At 45.4% G+C, this 15,806-nt stretch overlaps 1 protein-coding gene across 12 annotated transcripts in view; it reads right to left on the reverse strand.

Annotated features, from left to right (window-relative positions):
* The window catches only part of UBR5 (ubiquitin protein ligase E3 component n-recognin 5), a 97,883-nt gene that overhangs the window by 11,505 nt on the left and 70,572 nt on the right, over window positions 1-15,806 (reverse strand). For 8 of the 12 annotated variants that reach the window (XM_078393629.1, XM_020783408.3, XM_020783411.3 and 5 more), the window contains 7 exons: window positions 15,362-15,482; window positions 15,165-15,263; window positions 13,144-13,387; window positions 3,439-3,553; window positions 2,627-2,771; window positions 1,894-2,024; window positions 141-182 (listed from right to left, as the gene is read on the reverse strand). In XM_078393629.1, the coding sequence (XP_078249755.1) occupies window positions 141-182; window positions 1,894-2,024; window positions 2,627-2,771; window positions 3,439-3,553; window positions 13,144-13,387; window positions 15,165-15,263; window positions 15,362-15,482 (897 nt within the window). The remainder of the gene's footprint in view (window positions 1-140; window positions 183-1,893; window positions 2,025-2,626; window positions 2,772-3,438; window positions 3,554-13,143; window positions 13,388-15,164; window positions 15,264-15,361; window positions 15,483-15,806) is intronic. The other 4 variants (XM_020783413.3, XM_020783412.3, XM_020783410.3 and 1 more) reach the window with 3 other exon arrangements.

Consider the following 15,806-nt stretch of genomic DNA (forward strand, 5'->3'; position numbering starts at 1 on the left):
AGCACATTTAGTGACCATTTTGTATTATATGGGTGAACAGCACTGGTTAGGTCTTGCTGAACCTGATGTGTATTGTAAAAAAAGAAAAGAAAAGAAAAAAAAGGAAGGGCTTGTGGAGATGTGGGTTCATATGAACTTACAGTTTGGAAGTATGGTTCACAAACCAGTCATGGCTGTATCTTCTGATTTGAAAATAAGAACAGAGAAGCTATTCTCACCTTTTGGCACATATGTTAAGACTGGACAAATACAGACAATGCCTAGAAGGTTTTACTTGGCAAAGACGTCTAGCTCTTAAGTGGTAAATAAGAGCCCTAATTAAAATTAACAGAATTAATTTTTAATTATGATAAGAGAGTCTGTTTTCATAGCTCTCAACTAAAATTGAAAAGGACAAAGGTTGTGAAGCAGTCTGGACTAATCATGACAAGCCTGCCTGAACAAAAATGTTTCCAGTTGTCTTCAAAGAGGTGAAGGAGCCTCATGGGTAGCAGAACCAAGAAGAGGGCCTCCCCAGAAGATCTTAAGTCCAAGGAGGGTTTTATGAGGGGATACAGTCAGATAGTCTGGACACAATATATATTTTTGATTTATTTTATTTTATTCGATTTCTACCCCACCCATCTAGACCAAAGGTCTACTCTGGGCGGCAATAAGGCTTTATCTAGGTCATAACTAGCACTTTGAATTGGGCCAGAAACAGGGTGGCAGCCAGTGAAACTGTTCTAACAGAGGGGTTTCGTGGTCCAAGGAGAGAGACTGTTAGGATTCCAACACTCCTAAAAGGGTCTATTTGGATACTACTTTGTCTGGTATTTTACACTAATATCTAGGATTCTAGAAGAATTTTTGAAACTGAACAAGACATAATTTAAGAAGACCCACAGTGGATTTTTTATTTGATGCCCTAAATCCAATGTTACGTTGCTGGTGAAGTACAAGCGCAACTGAACTTATTCTTGCTCCACTTGCATATCTCCTGAAAACTGGCTTTTGAAGATTTCCTAGCCACTAGAGAGGGGTTTGGGGGGATATAAAGGAGAAGGGGTTAATTTTCTCCCAATGTCACTGAAATCTTACATTCTGCTAGCGAAGTCCACTACTGGATCCCAGATTCCTGACAAATATTCAGTTGTCAGCTTGATCAACACAGGATATTACATTTTTTTCAACTTTGTTATAATCACATGGTAGTTGATTCATTTATTCTGTTTTTTTAATACAGTATTTTGTTTATTTTAGATTTTATTTTCACTGTTTCTAAGGCATATCTTTTTCATCATTAAATTAAACTTTAAACTGATTTGTCAGTCCAACTGATTTAGTTCAAGGCCACTCTCACTACACTCTCTGCATAACTAGACTAAAATGACAAATGATAACTTCTCAATTCTAATCTCTGCTTAATATGAGCAAGGTTTTTCTGACCTTACTAGGAATTCTATAACTGTAACAAATGAAGTGCAATTGATTATTTTTCACAGAGATACAAACAAATAAAAGTCAAATTACATTGGCAATGCGGCTTCTAAATATTTTCACCTACTTATATTACATTTTTTCCTGAGCGCTCAATTTAAAGCATTAAAAATCCACTTTCAATCATATAAATTACATATTAAACATCACTAAAAATAATGCGAAATACATAGCTTATTCTTTCACTACTTAACACTTACTTTTTTCAGCAACGTCATATGGAAGGGCTAGATGTTAGCCAAGGGGGGCAGGGGAAGCTAAAACTCGTAACCTTTCCTAACATAGAGGAACTCTGAGAAGGAGCCATGATGCAAATTAACATTTAACCCCACTAGCGGACACACAAATACATTTCTTCAAAGTTTCTCCTGGGGGAGAAATTTATTAATGTTAAGTTCACTAATGGTAAATTACCTTCCATGTGCAATAATCAATTCCATGGCTTCATCCACTCTTGCCCGAAGGGAATCTTCACTGGCTAACAAGAGAAGCAGCTGAGCAGGGGATAATTCCAAAAGCATGCCTGTGATCTTGCTTGCAAATGCCTGAAAATAAGAAATGGTATTTCCAATTTCTGTAAATTGCTTCATAATTATAATCATCTACTCTGCATCCAGAGCCCATCATACATGAAGCATTCAGATGCTTGTGGGCTTCCTATATGGTAAAACAATGGGTAGGAAACTGGAAACTTCCTGGCCAGTTCTAACCTGCAGCCCACCCATCACTGGTGTGGCTGGTATCCTGTTTGTAAAAGCTTCTCTGCTGGGCCTGTTTTCCAAGGTTATTTTCTGTTTAGAGGGGCAACCTCACAACACTTTCTTCCCAATGCACTGCAACCTCCCCAGAAAAATTAATTTTGTATAAGGTGAGCATCTATCCACACATATACACATAACTATTTTTAGGAAAAATGGAAGCTTTAAAAGAAAGTGGATGAGACTACCCACATTTTCTCATATACACTTTAGAGAGATCCAAATGAACCATCCACTTCTGCTTTAGTCCTGCCTACTGCAATCGCTGCCCGATTACACAACTATAATGGGAAAAGTGTGCAAGATATGTGTAAGCACCCCGAAATTAACTAGATTAACACAACGTAACAATTTTCACTGCATTAGATAGAGAAATATGCTAAGCTTACAGGTTGCATTGCTTGTACACGAGGGTAAAGCCTTTCACCCAAGGCCTGTCGATGTGCTGGAAGAGGATCAGGGTCATCACTAGGATTCCCTTCTGATGCAGGTCGAAATGGTCTGGTATCAATCGACAGTTGCCTTCTAAAGTCCCTTAAAAAAAAACACATCATCAGAAATTGTCTTTGTTCTGCAAAAGACTTAGGTAAAGTGTACCGTAGGGTTATATTCCAGGATCAAACACTTGTTCTGCTGTGCTGTATTTGTGTATCAATATAACAGGAATTCCTTTAATTACTTTCAGGCTTTGGTTCTGAGCAACATTTATTTTAGAAAGCAAAAGCTTGACTATTAGGGAATAACAGATTGCTATTGCAGCCAGTTTTTGTTAGGTCTTTAAGAAGAAGAAATGTAATTAACAATTGGGTAGTGCAGGTGGAGTTATTTAGTCACTGCCTATGTGACAAGAAGGACAGAGCTGTGTGGAATTATCTACCATGAGGTGAACCATTAATTTGATTGATTGGAGGTAGTATAAATTAAAAGGCTGGATAATGTGCCATTCACAGTTCTATTTTGACTGTCATGCTTAAATTCTGTCCGTTTGACTGCTGAATCCTTATGTTTCTGTGAGCACTATGTAAATATATATAGCAAGTAAATATTCTCTGCGCTTATTCCTGGTGTCTTCCTGTGTGTCTTACTATGCTGGAGCTTCTGGTCCAAGCCTTCATAAGGAGAAAATCTTCTGCTGTGGTTTTAAACTGCTAACATTTTTGACTGAAATATGCCAGATTTTTAAATAAAAAGAATGACTTACCTATCTCTGTCTCTCCGAGAACCAGTTCGCAAACCACTACTATTTCTCCTCATTTCTCTCTCACGCTCCCTTTCCCGATCTCTCTCTCCTCTGTTCCGCAATCTCTGCATTAGGCCTGAAAGGAAAAGAGATATAGTGGGGTCTCGACTTACAAACGGTTCTACATACAAACTTTTCGACTTACACACTTCTCCGTCTGCAAAATTCCATTTCGACTTGCGAACGGAAAATCGACATACGAACCCCCGGGAGGCCTGGTCTACTGCCTGGGGAAAGCTTGGTAGACTGGGCCTCCCAGGGGAAGCGGCGGCGGGGACCTCTGGGATGCCTTCCAGGGCTTCTCCGCCGTGATGGGAGGCATTTCGGAGGCTCTCCCACCGCCGATAGTGGCTCCGAAGCACTATCGGTGGTGGTGGGCACCTCCACGATGCCTCCCATGGCGGCAGAGAAGCCCTACAAGGCATCTCGAGGTCCCCGCCACCGCTGTGGCCGCTGCTGGGGACGTCTGGAGGCCTTCCCCGTGGCCATGGGAGGCCTCTTGGAGGTCCCCCCACCGCCGCCGATAGTGCCCAGGAAAGCCTGGTAGACTGGGCCTCCCAGGGGAGGGCTTCCTCTGGGAGGCCTGGTCTACTGCCTGGGAAAGCTGAGGCCCAGTCTACCAAGCTTTCCTTGGGCAGTAGACCGGGCTTCCCGGGGGAAGCACTCCCCTGGGAGGCCCAGTCTGCCAAGCTTTCCCCTCTGGGTTAGTAGACCAGGCCTCCCGGGGGAAGCGCTCCCCTGGGAGGCCCAGTCTACCAAGCTTTCCCGGGCAGTAGTCCAGGCCTCCTGGGGGAAGCGCTTCCCTGGGAGGCCCAGTCTACCCAGCTTTTTTCCCCAGGCAGTAGACCAGGCCTCCCGGGGGAAGCGCTCCCCTGGGAGGCCCGTCCACCCTGGGAAAGCCTGTGTCAGCGGGGGGGAGCCCTTTGAGAGATCCGAAGGCTTCCCTGCCACCATGGGACCCCCTGCAGAAGATGACCCAGAGGAGGGGACCTCCAGAAGACAACAAAAGGTAAGCCACCTGTCTTTTGTTTTAAAAGGTGTGGGTGGGTGAGTGGATGGGTTGGTTGGTTTAAAAGTTGCTTTGTTCCTGTTAAAATGTGTTTGGTTTAAAAGTTGCTGGTTTTAAAAATGTTCTTAAAATGTGTTTTGTTTGAAATGTCTGTGTTTTTGCAGAAGAATTGGGTGGGTCAGGCATTCTGGCTTGCAAAGACTGGGCTAAGGTGTGAGTTCCAAAATCCTGCCTGTCTGTGTTTTTGCAGAAGAATTGTGTGGGTCAGGAATTCTGGCTTGCAAAGACTGAGCTAAGGTGTGACTTCCAGACTCCTGTCTCTGTGTTAAACATGCTTTAAAATTGGCTTCGTTGAAAAAAAAGATTTCAAAAGTGCTTTTAAAACTGTTCCCTGCCTCCCCTCTCCTTTCCTGAACTTTTCTTGACCCAAGAAAAAAGAAGAAAAGATTCCCCTCTAGTGGTAGAAGGCGGAATAGCAACTTCCCATTAGTTTCCCATTAGTTTCTATGGACGGAAAAGAGCAGATACGGATTAAATGGTTTTCAATGCATTCCTATAGGAAATGCAGATTCGACCTACAAACTTTTCGACTTACAAACTGCCTTTCAATACAGATTAAGTTTGTAAGTCGAAACCCCACTGTACTTATTAAAAATTACTTCTGGTATCATTCATTCATAAATACTATAAAGGCCATAAAACTGCACAACTCCATACTGAGGGAGTAGAAAAGAAAAGTAAACTTCAAATCTCAGTTCCAGATTTAGAAAAATGTGCCATAACCTTTTCCTTCATGTTCAATACCTGCCCCCCCCCATTTATTTTGGGAAAATGTCAATATATTCAAATTTTAAACGGTAATTATGAACTTTTGTTTAGTTGTACCACTTGACCCAGACTTTCCTAGCCTGGTGCTCTCCAGTCATTTTAACCCTTAACCAACACAGTTAAAAAGAATGCTAGGAGTGAACAGGTTACTTACCTGTAAACATGGTTCTTTAAGTGGATTCTCTATGAATACACACTGATGGGTTAAACAGCGCCTGCGCTGGTTCCTCTCGGAATTTTCCAGAGCTATGAGGGAAAAGATACAATGTTTGAGTTGCCCTGCACTGCGCAAGTGCAGCCCGCCAAAAATCCCCAGTTCCATGTGCCCGCACATAGAGAGAGTTGGAACTCAGTTAACAGTGACGGACACGTGGGGAGGTTGGGCGGGTCGTGTGTATTCATAGAGAATCCACTTAAAGAACCATGTTTACAGGTAAGTAACCTGTTCTTCTTTAACGTGGTTCTCTATGAATCCACACTGATGGGTGACTACCAAGCTACTTACAGGATGGTGGGCCGTCACTGCAGCAGTGATGTAAGGATAGCCCTCCCGAATCTGGTCTCATTCTTGGCCCTGAGGTCCAGTCTGTAGTGCTTAATGAATGTGGATACAGTGGACCAAGTAGCTGCTCTACATATGTCGGGGATGTCTACCCCACGCAGCAGGGCCGTGGATGTAGCAACAGCTCGTGTGGAATGAGCACGCAGGTTTTCAGGGAGAGGTTTGTGCTGCAACTCATAGGCCAGCGAAATGGTGGAAACCAACCATCTGGAGAGGGTCGACGTCGAAGCAGCAGTCCCTTTACGTTGGCCATAGTAACACAAGAACAGTCTCTGGACCTTTCTGAAGTCCTTGGTCCTGGAGATATAAAAGGACAACGCACGACGAACGTCCAAACAGTGGAGCGTGCGTTCAACATCTGAAGAGGGTTCTGAAAAAAGAGTAGGCAGCAACAGAGGTTGGTTGACATGAAAGTCTGACACCACCTTGGGGAGGAAAGAAATATCTGGGTGCAACACCACCTTGTCCTTGAAAAATTGGAGGTAAGGGGAATCAGCCCGGAGAGCCGCCAATTCACTAGCCCTACGGGCAGAAGTGATGGCCACAAGAAACAAAGTTTTGAGGGACAAAAACTTCAGGTCACAGGTAGCCATTGGCTCAAAGGGGGGACGAACCAGTGAGTGTAGTACTGTCTGTAAAGACCACTGAGGTAATGGTCTTCGCACAGGGGGTCTCATGTTGGTCAGACCTCTGAAGAAAGCTTTCACCGTTGGATGGGAAAACCATCTGGAGGATTGAGATCCCTTGGGTTGGAAAGTTATAATGGCTGAGGTGTATACCTTTAAGGTAGACTTAGATAAACCAAGATCGAACAGGTGTCTCAGATACAGCAGCAATGTAGATAAAGAGACGGGAGATGCTTGTAAACCCCGCTCCGTAGCGAATTTGAGGAAGCCTTGCCACTTGTGTTGATAGAGGCGGATGGTAGAAGGCTTCCTTGCCTTGTCAAGAACTTCCATTATTGACGGGATATCCTCCACGCTGTCAATTGGAGGGAGTCGAGGTCGGGATGGAAGATCGACCCCGAGTCCTGAGTTATTAGGTGAGGAATGAGAGGAAGCTTGACCTTGTCGATTGCTGTCTGCAGAAGTAGAGAGAACCAAGGTTGTCTGGGCCACCAAGGTGCAATCAAGATTGCTTCTGCTTGCAACTGGAGGGCTCTGACTACTGACCTCTGGACCAATGGAATGGGAGGAAACAGGTAGAGAAGCCCCTTGTGCCAAGGGATCATGAAAGCATCTCCCAATGATCCTGGGCCCCGTCCTGCCCTGGATGCATAGCGGAGACATTTCTTGTTGGAGTGCTTGGCGAATATGTCGATTGTCGGAGTTCCCCACTTGTGGCAGAGTTCCTGAAAGATCTCTGAGTCCAGTTCCCATTCGTGACTTTGAGTGGGACGGCGACTGAGCTCGTCTGCAACGATGTTGTCTGTGGTGGCTATGTGGATGGCTACCGGGTAGATTTGCTCCTGGTAGCACCACTCCCAGAGATGTATTGACAGGAACAAAAGGGACTTTGATCTTGTTCCTCCCTGCTTGTTCACATAAAACATCGCTGTGATGTTGTCCGTGACGAGCTGAATCGCCCTGCCTCTCACTAAAGGTAGGAAGGACCTCAAAGCCTTTATGATGGCTAGCAGCTCCAGGTGGTTGATGTGCAAGCCCTTCTCCTGAGGGGACCACAGGGCATTGATTTGATGCCCCTGGCAATGGGCGCCCCATCCGAGTGGACTCGCGTCCGTAGTGACTTGAGTTGTCAAATGAAGAGGACGGAAGGGACGGCCCACCAAAAGGTGAGGTGGGAAAGTCCACCACTGAAGCTGTTGTGCCAGCTCCGGGGTGACAGTAAGAAGCTTGTTTGGACTGTCGAGGAGTGGATCGAAGAGGGACAGCAGCCAGATTTGAAGTGAACGCATCTTGAGGCGAGCATGGAACAAGGTCGCCGTTGTAGAAGCCATGAGGCCTAGGAGATGTTGCGCAAGGCTTGCTTTTACTCTTGCCCTTGGCCTGAATTTCCTTATGGCTTTGTGTAACTTTCGGATGCGCTCTGGAGGCATGAACATCCGAGCGTGCACTGAGTCTAGCCTCGCTCCGATGTAGTCCACCACTTGAGATGGATTCAGCTTGGACTTTTCGTGATTCACGGTAAGACCTAGTGATTGTAACGTTTGGAGAACATACTGAGTGTCCTTTAAGGCCTGATGTTTTGAGGTCGAGACAATCAGCCAGTCGTCGATGTAGGGAAACACCTGGATCCCCTGGAGGCGCAGGTATGCTGCCACGGGAGCCATGCACTTGGTGAAAGTCCTGGGTGCTGTGGAAAGGCCGAAGGGTAAGGCCACAAACTGAAAAATGGTGTTGTTGAAGAGTAGACGCAGATATTTCCTGTGGCTCTTGTGTATGGTGACATGGAAATATGCGTCTTTTAGATCCAGGACCACAAACCAGTCTCCTTGCCTCAGAAGATGAAGAATGGATTCTAGAGTCACCATCTTGAACTTGCGTGGTTTGAGAAACTTGTTGAGGCTTCTCAGATCGAGGATGGGACGGAGTCCCCCGTCCTTCTTTGGTACCAGAAAGTATCGGGAGTAAAAACCGTCGAGGACATCCTCTGATGACACCTTCTGGATAGCCCCTTTCTGAAGGAGAGTCAGGATTTCCTCCTCTAGGATCGGATCGAATGATGTAGGGTTGACCTGTCCTAGAGGAGGCAACCTTATAAACTCCAGGCGGTAACCGGAGGTGATAATGTTGAGAACCCAGATGTCGTTGGTGATGAGAGTCCAGTTGTGAAGGTAAGGAGAGAGGCGGGTGGTGTGGGAGGGTGACGGTGGAATGGCCAGGGAGTCAAAGGTACTGTTTCTGTTTTCTTCCAGGTGCTTTGAAGGACTGCCTCTTACGGGACGGTTGGGATCTGAAAGCAGTAGATGAAGAGGAAGAAGCTTGAGGCGGGCGTTGGGAAGAATTGCCTCCATAAGGACGGTAGGTACTGGTGGAAGGCTGTTGGTAAGACTGGGTGGTGTACTTTGGACGCCACTGAGGTTTGGATTGTCTAGGTGGAGGTTGGACAGAATAGGACTTGGCCGTTTTCTTACTTTTATGTAAGTTTTCCAGGTTCTCATCAGTACTCTGGCTGAAGAGGCCTGTGGCATCAAAAGGTAGATTTTCTACTCTAGTCTTAATGTCCTCAACAATGTTGGCTGAGCGCAGCCAAGCATGCCTTCTCAGAGTGATAAGGGAAGCAAAATTCTTGGACGTGGCCTCTGCTACATGGCGGGCGGCAAGTCGTTGGTATTTAGATACCGTGAGAGCTTCCGCATGAGTATCCAGACAAAGCTGTCTGATGTCGTCTGGAGCCATTTGAAGGGCTGGAAGAACCCTGGACCAAAGTTGTTTTTGGTAGGCACCCATAGCCACCAAATAATTCACTGCACGCAGGGTAAATGTGGTCATAGAGTACATTCGACGTGCCAGAATCTCTAACTTCCTGCCCTCCTTGTTGGTTGGGGTAGGATGACCTTTTGCAGGAGTCTTAGTGGAGCTAGACTCCACTATTAAAGAGTTGGGTGCAGGATGCATGACCAGGAAAGAGGTGTTATCACCATGGATCCTATAGAGATTTTCGGTTCTTTTCGAAATCGAGGTAGCATTGGCCGGGTGGTCCCAGAATTCCTTAATAAGATCCATCAGTTCAGGTATGAAAGACAAACTGACTGGATGCGTTCGCTCGGCCTCAATATCCCCGAAGATGAGATTTTCTTCTCTTCTCGGGGACTGTTCAATTTCAAGCTTCAAAGCCTGCGCCATGCGGCCAACCATTTGGGTGTAGGAAGAAAAATCTTCCGACGGAGAGGATGGTTTTAAGTTCGCTGCTTCTGGGGGTAAAGGTTCCCCCGGGATCGGAACTTCTAAGGACACCTCTGACTCGGTGTCGTCGTCCGCACCGGAAGATTCCTCTCCTGGATGCTCCTCTTCTGAGTGGTATGGAGAGGATGGAGGACAAGGTACTTTCGGCCCCGAAGGTGTCTTTTTCGGGGCTGGAGGACACTCCTCTGCAGGTCGTCGTGGCGCGACAGGCGGTGCAGTCGGGGCATCCTTCGGCGTCGTAGGCTTCCCGGAGCCCGTTTCCGAAGGTCTATTCGGGGACGGGGTTCGGCGCGGAGAATGTGACCGAGAGGATGACGAATAGGAGTACTTAGATCTCTTTCTCCTATGTCTCCTATCTCTCGAGGTGGAAGAAGACTCAGTAGAAGAATCCCTTCTTCGCCGTCTCCGGTGGGACCTCTTCCGACCCCGACTGTATTCTGAGTCGGACGGTGAGGAGTCCCTTCGGCGTCGGTGGCCTCGACGGTGCCTGCGTCGATGACGGGGCTTTTTCGGCAATGGTTCGTCGTCGGCAGAGTGTGAAGCTGGGCGTCGAGGGACTGGATCTTCGACCGGCTTGATAGGTCGACCCCGTGGGGGGGGAGAAGATGCCGATCGACCCGACTCCGAAAGAAGTGAAGGAGATCGGGTGGTACGCCCGGTAAGTATTGGGCTGAGCGGTACACTCTCGGCGCCGGCAACGAGCTTGTCGAGCTGGCTAACCGTAGGCGATTTTCCCAAATCCACCGGAGGCGGTTGGCGAGGTGGAATGGGGGCGCCTAAGTCGGAGACCGAATCTCGGTCCCGAGAAGACTCCTCAAGAAATGGAGAAGGGACCGAAGCCGAGACAGGTGGGACGACCAGGGTAATCTCCTTGGTCTTCGCCTTAGTCTTCGATGCAGCCTTGGACGGACCCTTCTTCGTTGGTGCCGAAGTTGAAGAAGAAGGAACATCAGAGGAAGGCTTTTTTCCTGTAGGCAATTTCTTGGATTTCGCTTTGGAAACCTTCGTGGACACCTCCTTGGATGTCGAAGGAGGGGAAGAGGAGACCAAAGTCACCGATGAACGAACGGTGGAGACCGACTGAACAGATTCCATATCTGACGGTTGTGAAGCTGAGAGAGTGCGGTTCCAGAGAAAATACTTGAGGCGTTGCTGACGAGATTTTAGGGTCGCCTTGGTGAATTCCTTGCAATGCTTGCAAGTGGTGGGCGAATGGGTCTCGCCCAGACAGAAAAGACAGAGGGAATGATGGTCCTGGAAGGGGAGCTTCCCGGAGCAAGCAGAACAGCGGCGGAAAGGTCCCTTTTTCGCTGACATAAGCTAAGCGGTGAACGAACGGTAGAGAAAGTCAGTAATTGAAGAAATCCTGCTGGCGCGTGGCGCCTCAGCAGGAGGTAATAGGCCTCAATCAGGATCAAGCGGGAAGTGAAAGTACTTGCAAGAAGCACGCCGGAGGCAACGGAAGGTCAGCCGGTCCGAATTCAGGGCAACGGAGATGCGGATAGACGATAGGCAAGCCAGGTCAAGTCCAAAAAATCCGAAAATAGCGAAAGGAGAGTAAAATCTCAAGAGCTCTAACCGAGAGGTTCCAACTCCGCGGGCGGATAAATGGAACTGGGGATTTTTGGCGGGCTGCACTTGCGCAGTGCAGGGCAACTCAAACATTGTATCTTTTCCCTCATAGCTCTGGAAAATTCCGAGAGGAACCAGCGCAGGCGCTGTTTAACCCATCAGTGTGGATTCATAGAGAACCACGTTAAAGAATGTATGTTTAGCATAGTAAATCCCCCCTCTCAATACAAATACAGCAGCAGGTGATACCTTTTTTGGACCAATGAAAAATTAATGGATAACTGGCTTTCAATGGTAATATCCATCTTCATCAGGCTGTTTCACAAAGATTCTTGGCATAGTAGTTGTTCATGCCAGGCAAGCATTCTTAAGCAGCATGCAAACAATTTGTGATGGAAGGGGTGAGGAGTAGAAATTCCTCGTCAAGTAACATCTCACAATTTATGTCCCATCTCTTCCAACAAAGAATCACCAAGCAGTTTGACTCTCCCTCTTCTCGCAGTATAGTCTTCCTCTGAAGCTTGAGATTTCTATTTGGCCTGGGGGCAACGTTCCCTGTAACTTTCAGCCTCACTGGCCAGAGCTCTGCCTCTCGAGTGCGCAACTCCACTGAAAGGGGCTGAAAACAATCACTATGGGTAAGTGGAGGAGAGCGCTGTGCAGAGCGGAGCAGAGGCACATGCACAGATATGCACCTTAAAGGGAACTTTACTTGGGGGCCTTTCCAAGACGTCCATCAGAGAGCTGGGATTAAAATTTGGTTTAACCACTAGGAAAGGAAAATGTTGGTAAATTCACAGTCAGATTAGCTGTTGGATGTCTTCCTTAGCGTGAAGCCTGCTTCCATATTTGTATTGGTGTTTGTTTTTAAGTGACCACATGGCCTATACAGTGGTACTTCGCAAAACAAATGCCTTGGGCAATGAAAAACTTGCAAGACAAATGCCTCTTGAGAGTTTTTAGGTGCTCCGCAAGACGAAGATATTTTTGTTTTCCCATAGGAATGCATTGAAATGGAATTAATGCATTCCTATGGGCCAAAAAACTCTGAAAAAGTCACTTACCAGGTAGGGAGCTGGGGAAGCACCATCGGAGGACTGGCGGGGGTCCCCACAACCACAATCTCCGCTTTCAGAGGTCCCCTGGCAGTCCTCCGATGGTGCCGGGGAAGTCTTCAGAGGCTTCGGAAGCCGGCGACCGCGGTTATGGGAGACCCCCGCCAGTCCTCCAATGGTGCTTCCCCAGCTCCCTACCTGGTAAGTGACTTTTTCAGAGTTTTTTGGCCCATAGGAATGCATTAATTACATTTCAATGCATTCCTATGAGAAAACGTACCTCGTAAGACGAAAATTTTGCAAGACGACAGGACTCACGGAACGAATTATTTTCGTCTTGCAAGGCGCCACTGTAACTGATTTTTTTTTGCACAGTAAATCACAGTTAAAGTAGGCCAATTTAAATCAACAGAACTTTTGTAGGAGCTAATTCACAAAATCCCCATTGATTCAATGGGCCTACTCTAGTACTATGTACTATACTAAGCAACAGGATTTGGCCAGTTGCAACTGCGTAAGTGTTGACTTACCATTTAGTAACTGCTTCAAGGAATCTACTATAGTTGATGTTAGGCACTAGATTTAGTCCACTTGGTATAGGTAAATACAGGTAGAGTTCAGCATTCTGATATTCTCAATTTGACTGTTATAAAATGCAGATCTATAGTCCTTACAGCTGTTAAGTGCACTTGAAAAAACACATGAACAATGCAAGATTCTATATAATTTCTTGCCCACTCCCGAAGTTTTTAGCATGTTCATGATGGTACCTACTTGTATGTGTCCCCTTGTTGGCATTTTGAATACAATCTAGATTTGGCAGTTTTTCATTTGACAAAAAAGCTTGTGCAATAGCAGTATAAAAGCTCCGTGCTACACCACTGCCTTCTCCTGGTTCATCCTTAAATGTCACCTTCACTCTGTGCACAGCCATTGGAGTTGTAGCACATCTGCGGCCAAAATGATTGTTCAGCTGTCTCATTGTTTGCTGGATTAGAAGATCTCTATCCCGATCAACCTAGCACACATGTTAGAAAAAGAGCTTAAGCTTCTAATGAAACATCCATGCAATACAAAAATATAAAATGTTATACAGCTGCATTATTCTATCTAGCAAGCTCCCTCAGCTAAGGCCTGGGATGTTTTGTACTGAACTCTGATGAGGTGAATTCTTACATCCTAGCCATATTCAGCTGTCTTTGAATTACACCATAAGAAAATAATTTATCATCCTTGTAAATCCTACCTGTACCCAACAAAAGGCTCAAACATGGGCTGGAAGAGCCCCACGATCTTGTTAAACTGATGCTGAATTTGTGTTGTCACACCCTCTGAATTATGGTAACCTTCCTATAAAATGGCAGATATGAAGTGGTAAAACAGCCACTAGCACCACAAGAAATTTCTATAAAAGCAGATTATATAGTGGTGCCTCGATTTACGAACTTAATCCGTTCTGGGAGATGGTTGTAACTCAAAGCACCATTTCCCACAGGAATGCATTGAAATGCAATTAATCTGTTCCAGCCAAAGGGGGGAAAAACCCCAACAACAACAACAAAAACCACAAACAAACAAAAAACACAAAAACTGCAAGACCCATCAGAAATGCAATGAATCTGTTCCAGTAGAAGGGGAAAAGAAAAGAAAAGCAAGCAAACTGCGCAAGACCCATTGGAAAGGCAAAAAAAACCACACACACAAAGCAGAAAGCAAGCAAACCATGCAAGACCCATCAGAAATGCAAAAAAGCAAAGCAGAAAGCAAGCAAATTGCGCAAGACCCATCAAAAATGCAAAAAAGCGAAGCAGAAAGCAAGCAAATCATGCAAGATTCTTTGGAAATTCAAAAAAAGCAAAGCAGAAAGCAAGGAAACCCTGCAAGACCCATCGGAAATGGGGGGAAACCCCCCAAAAAGCAAACCCCACAAATGGGGGGAAAACAAACCAAAAAGCAAACAAACCCTCCAAGACCCATCAGAAAAGGGGTTTTTTTAAAAAAACACCAAAAAGCAAACAAACCCCCGCAAGACCCATCAAAAATGTTGGGAGGAAACACCAAAAAGCAAACAAATCCCCCAAGACCCATCGGAAATGGGGGGGGAACCAAAAATCAAACAAAGAAATCCCGCAAATCCCATCACAGCATAGAAACATAATCTCACCACCCAGCCCAAAACCATGCTGCATAACCACCCAGAACAGTTTTTAAAAAGTAGCACCTTACCATGCAGTCCGAAGTCTCCTCCAATCACACTCACTCTAACTGTTGGGGTGAAAGAGCTACAAAGAAGCAGCCTCTTCGCCTACCAATGGTTAGCAATTTGAATTCCCCACCTTTTTGGTTGTAACTCGAAGCTCCAGCTGCAAATCGAAGCAAAATTTTGTGGCCGGAGCTGGTCGAAAATGGTCATAAGTCTGGATGTTCGGAAGTTGAGGCACCACTATAAATCCTTCACCTCTGTTGCTTCCCTGTTTGCCCAATTTAACTTGCTAAATAGTTGAATGTGATTTTCTTGGCAGCAGTGATATCAATACATCTTATTTTGCAACTGCTTTAAATCCACCAGATCACTTTACAAATGTGATGCTCTATAGAGCAGAGAAAGAAACTTATTTCGAGCAATATATCTGGTGGTTAGGTACAGTAGTACTGTCACCTAGTCTAAAATATACAAGTTAACACTTTACATCATGAATTTCTGGGTATGTCACTGTAAAGCCAGTGATAATACATTCCACAACAGTTAATCTCTTCAGTCAAGCTAATATCAGGAAGATAACACTGAACAGTACCTCTAATGTTAAATCCCTAGATTGTTGATTTCTCAGCTTTTCCATTTCTCGGCGGAATTTTGACTCCTTTACTTCAAAGCCACCTAACTCAGTCAAAATCTACAAAGAGAAGTGATATATTAATTATAATGAAAGTTATAAGTATTAGTTAAAAGAACAAATCTATATGAACAGCCAATGAAAAAGATGCTACATACTGATCCGGGTTCTGCTCCTACATCTTCCATAAACACTCTGCCAAACAACTCCAGAGAAAGACGCCAACGTCCAAGCAACATATCATGAGAAATAACCATTCCCATAAAACTACACTGAGGCCTGTTAGAGAGCAAACAAGACCAGTCAAGGAAGCTGGGGTGAATGAGATGCCTTTAAGCATAGTGAACAGAGATTTTCAGGTAGGAGAATTTTGTTTTAAGCAAAAGAAGTGCAAAACAGTTTCTCTGCAGTACCCATTAAGAATAATCTTAAATTAAGATTCAATAGTTAAGGTTAGTGACATAAATACACTACACTCTCACTGCTACAATTCAACTGCCAAACAACAATGGTTAACACCTCCAAGATAAATATTCGTGCCACCGCAGGACCAGAAAGATTAAAATTTGCTACTCAATCATTTATATTACACTTTTCTTTTGG

The sequence above is a fragment of the Pogona vitticeps genome, chromosome 4 (genome assembly GCF_051106095.1).
Source record: "Pogona vitticeps strain Pit_001003342236 chromosome 4, PviZW2.1, whole genome shotgun sequence".
Taxonomy (NCBI): domain Eukaryota; kingdom Metazoa; phylum Chordata; class Lepidosauria; order Squamata; family Agamidae; genus Pogona; species Pogona vitticeps.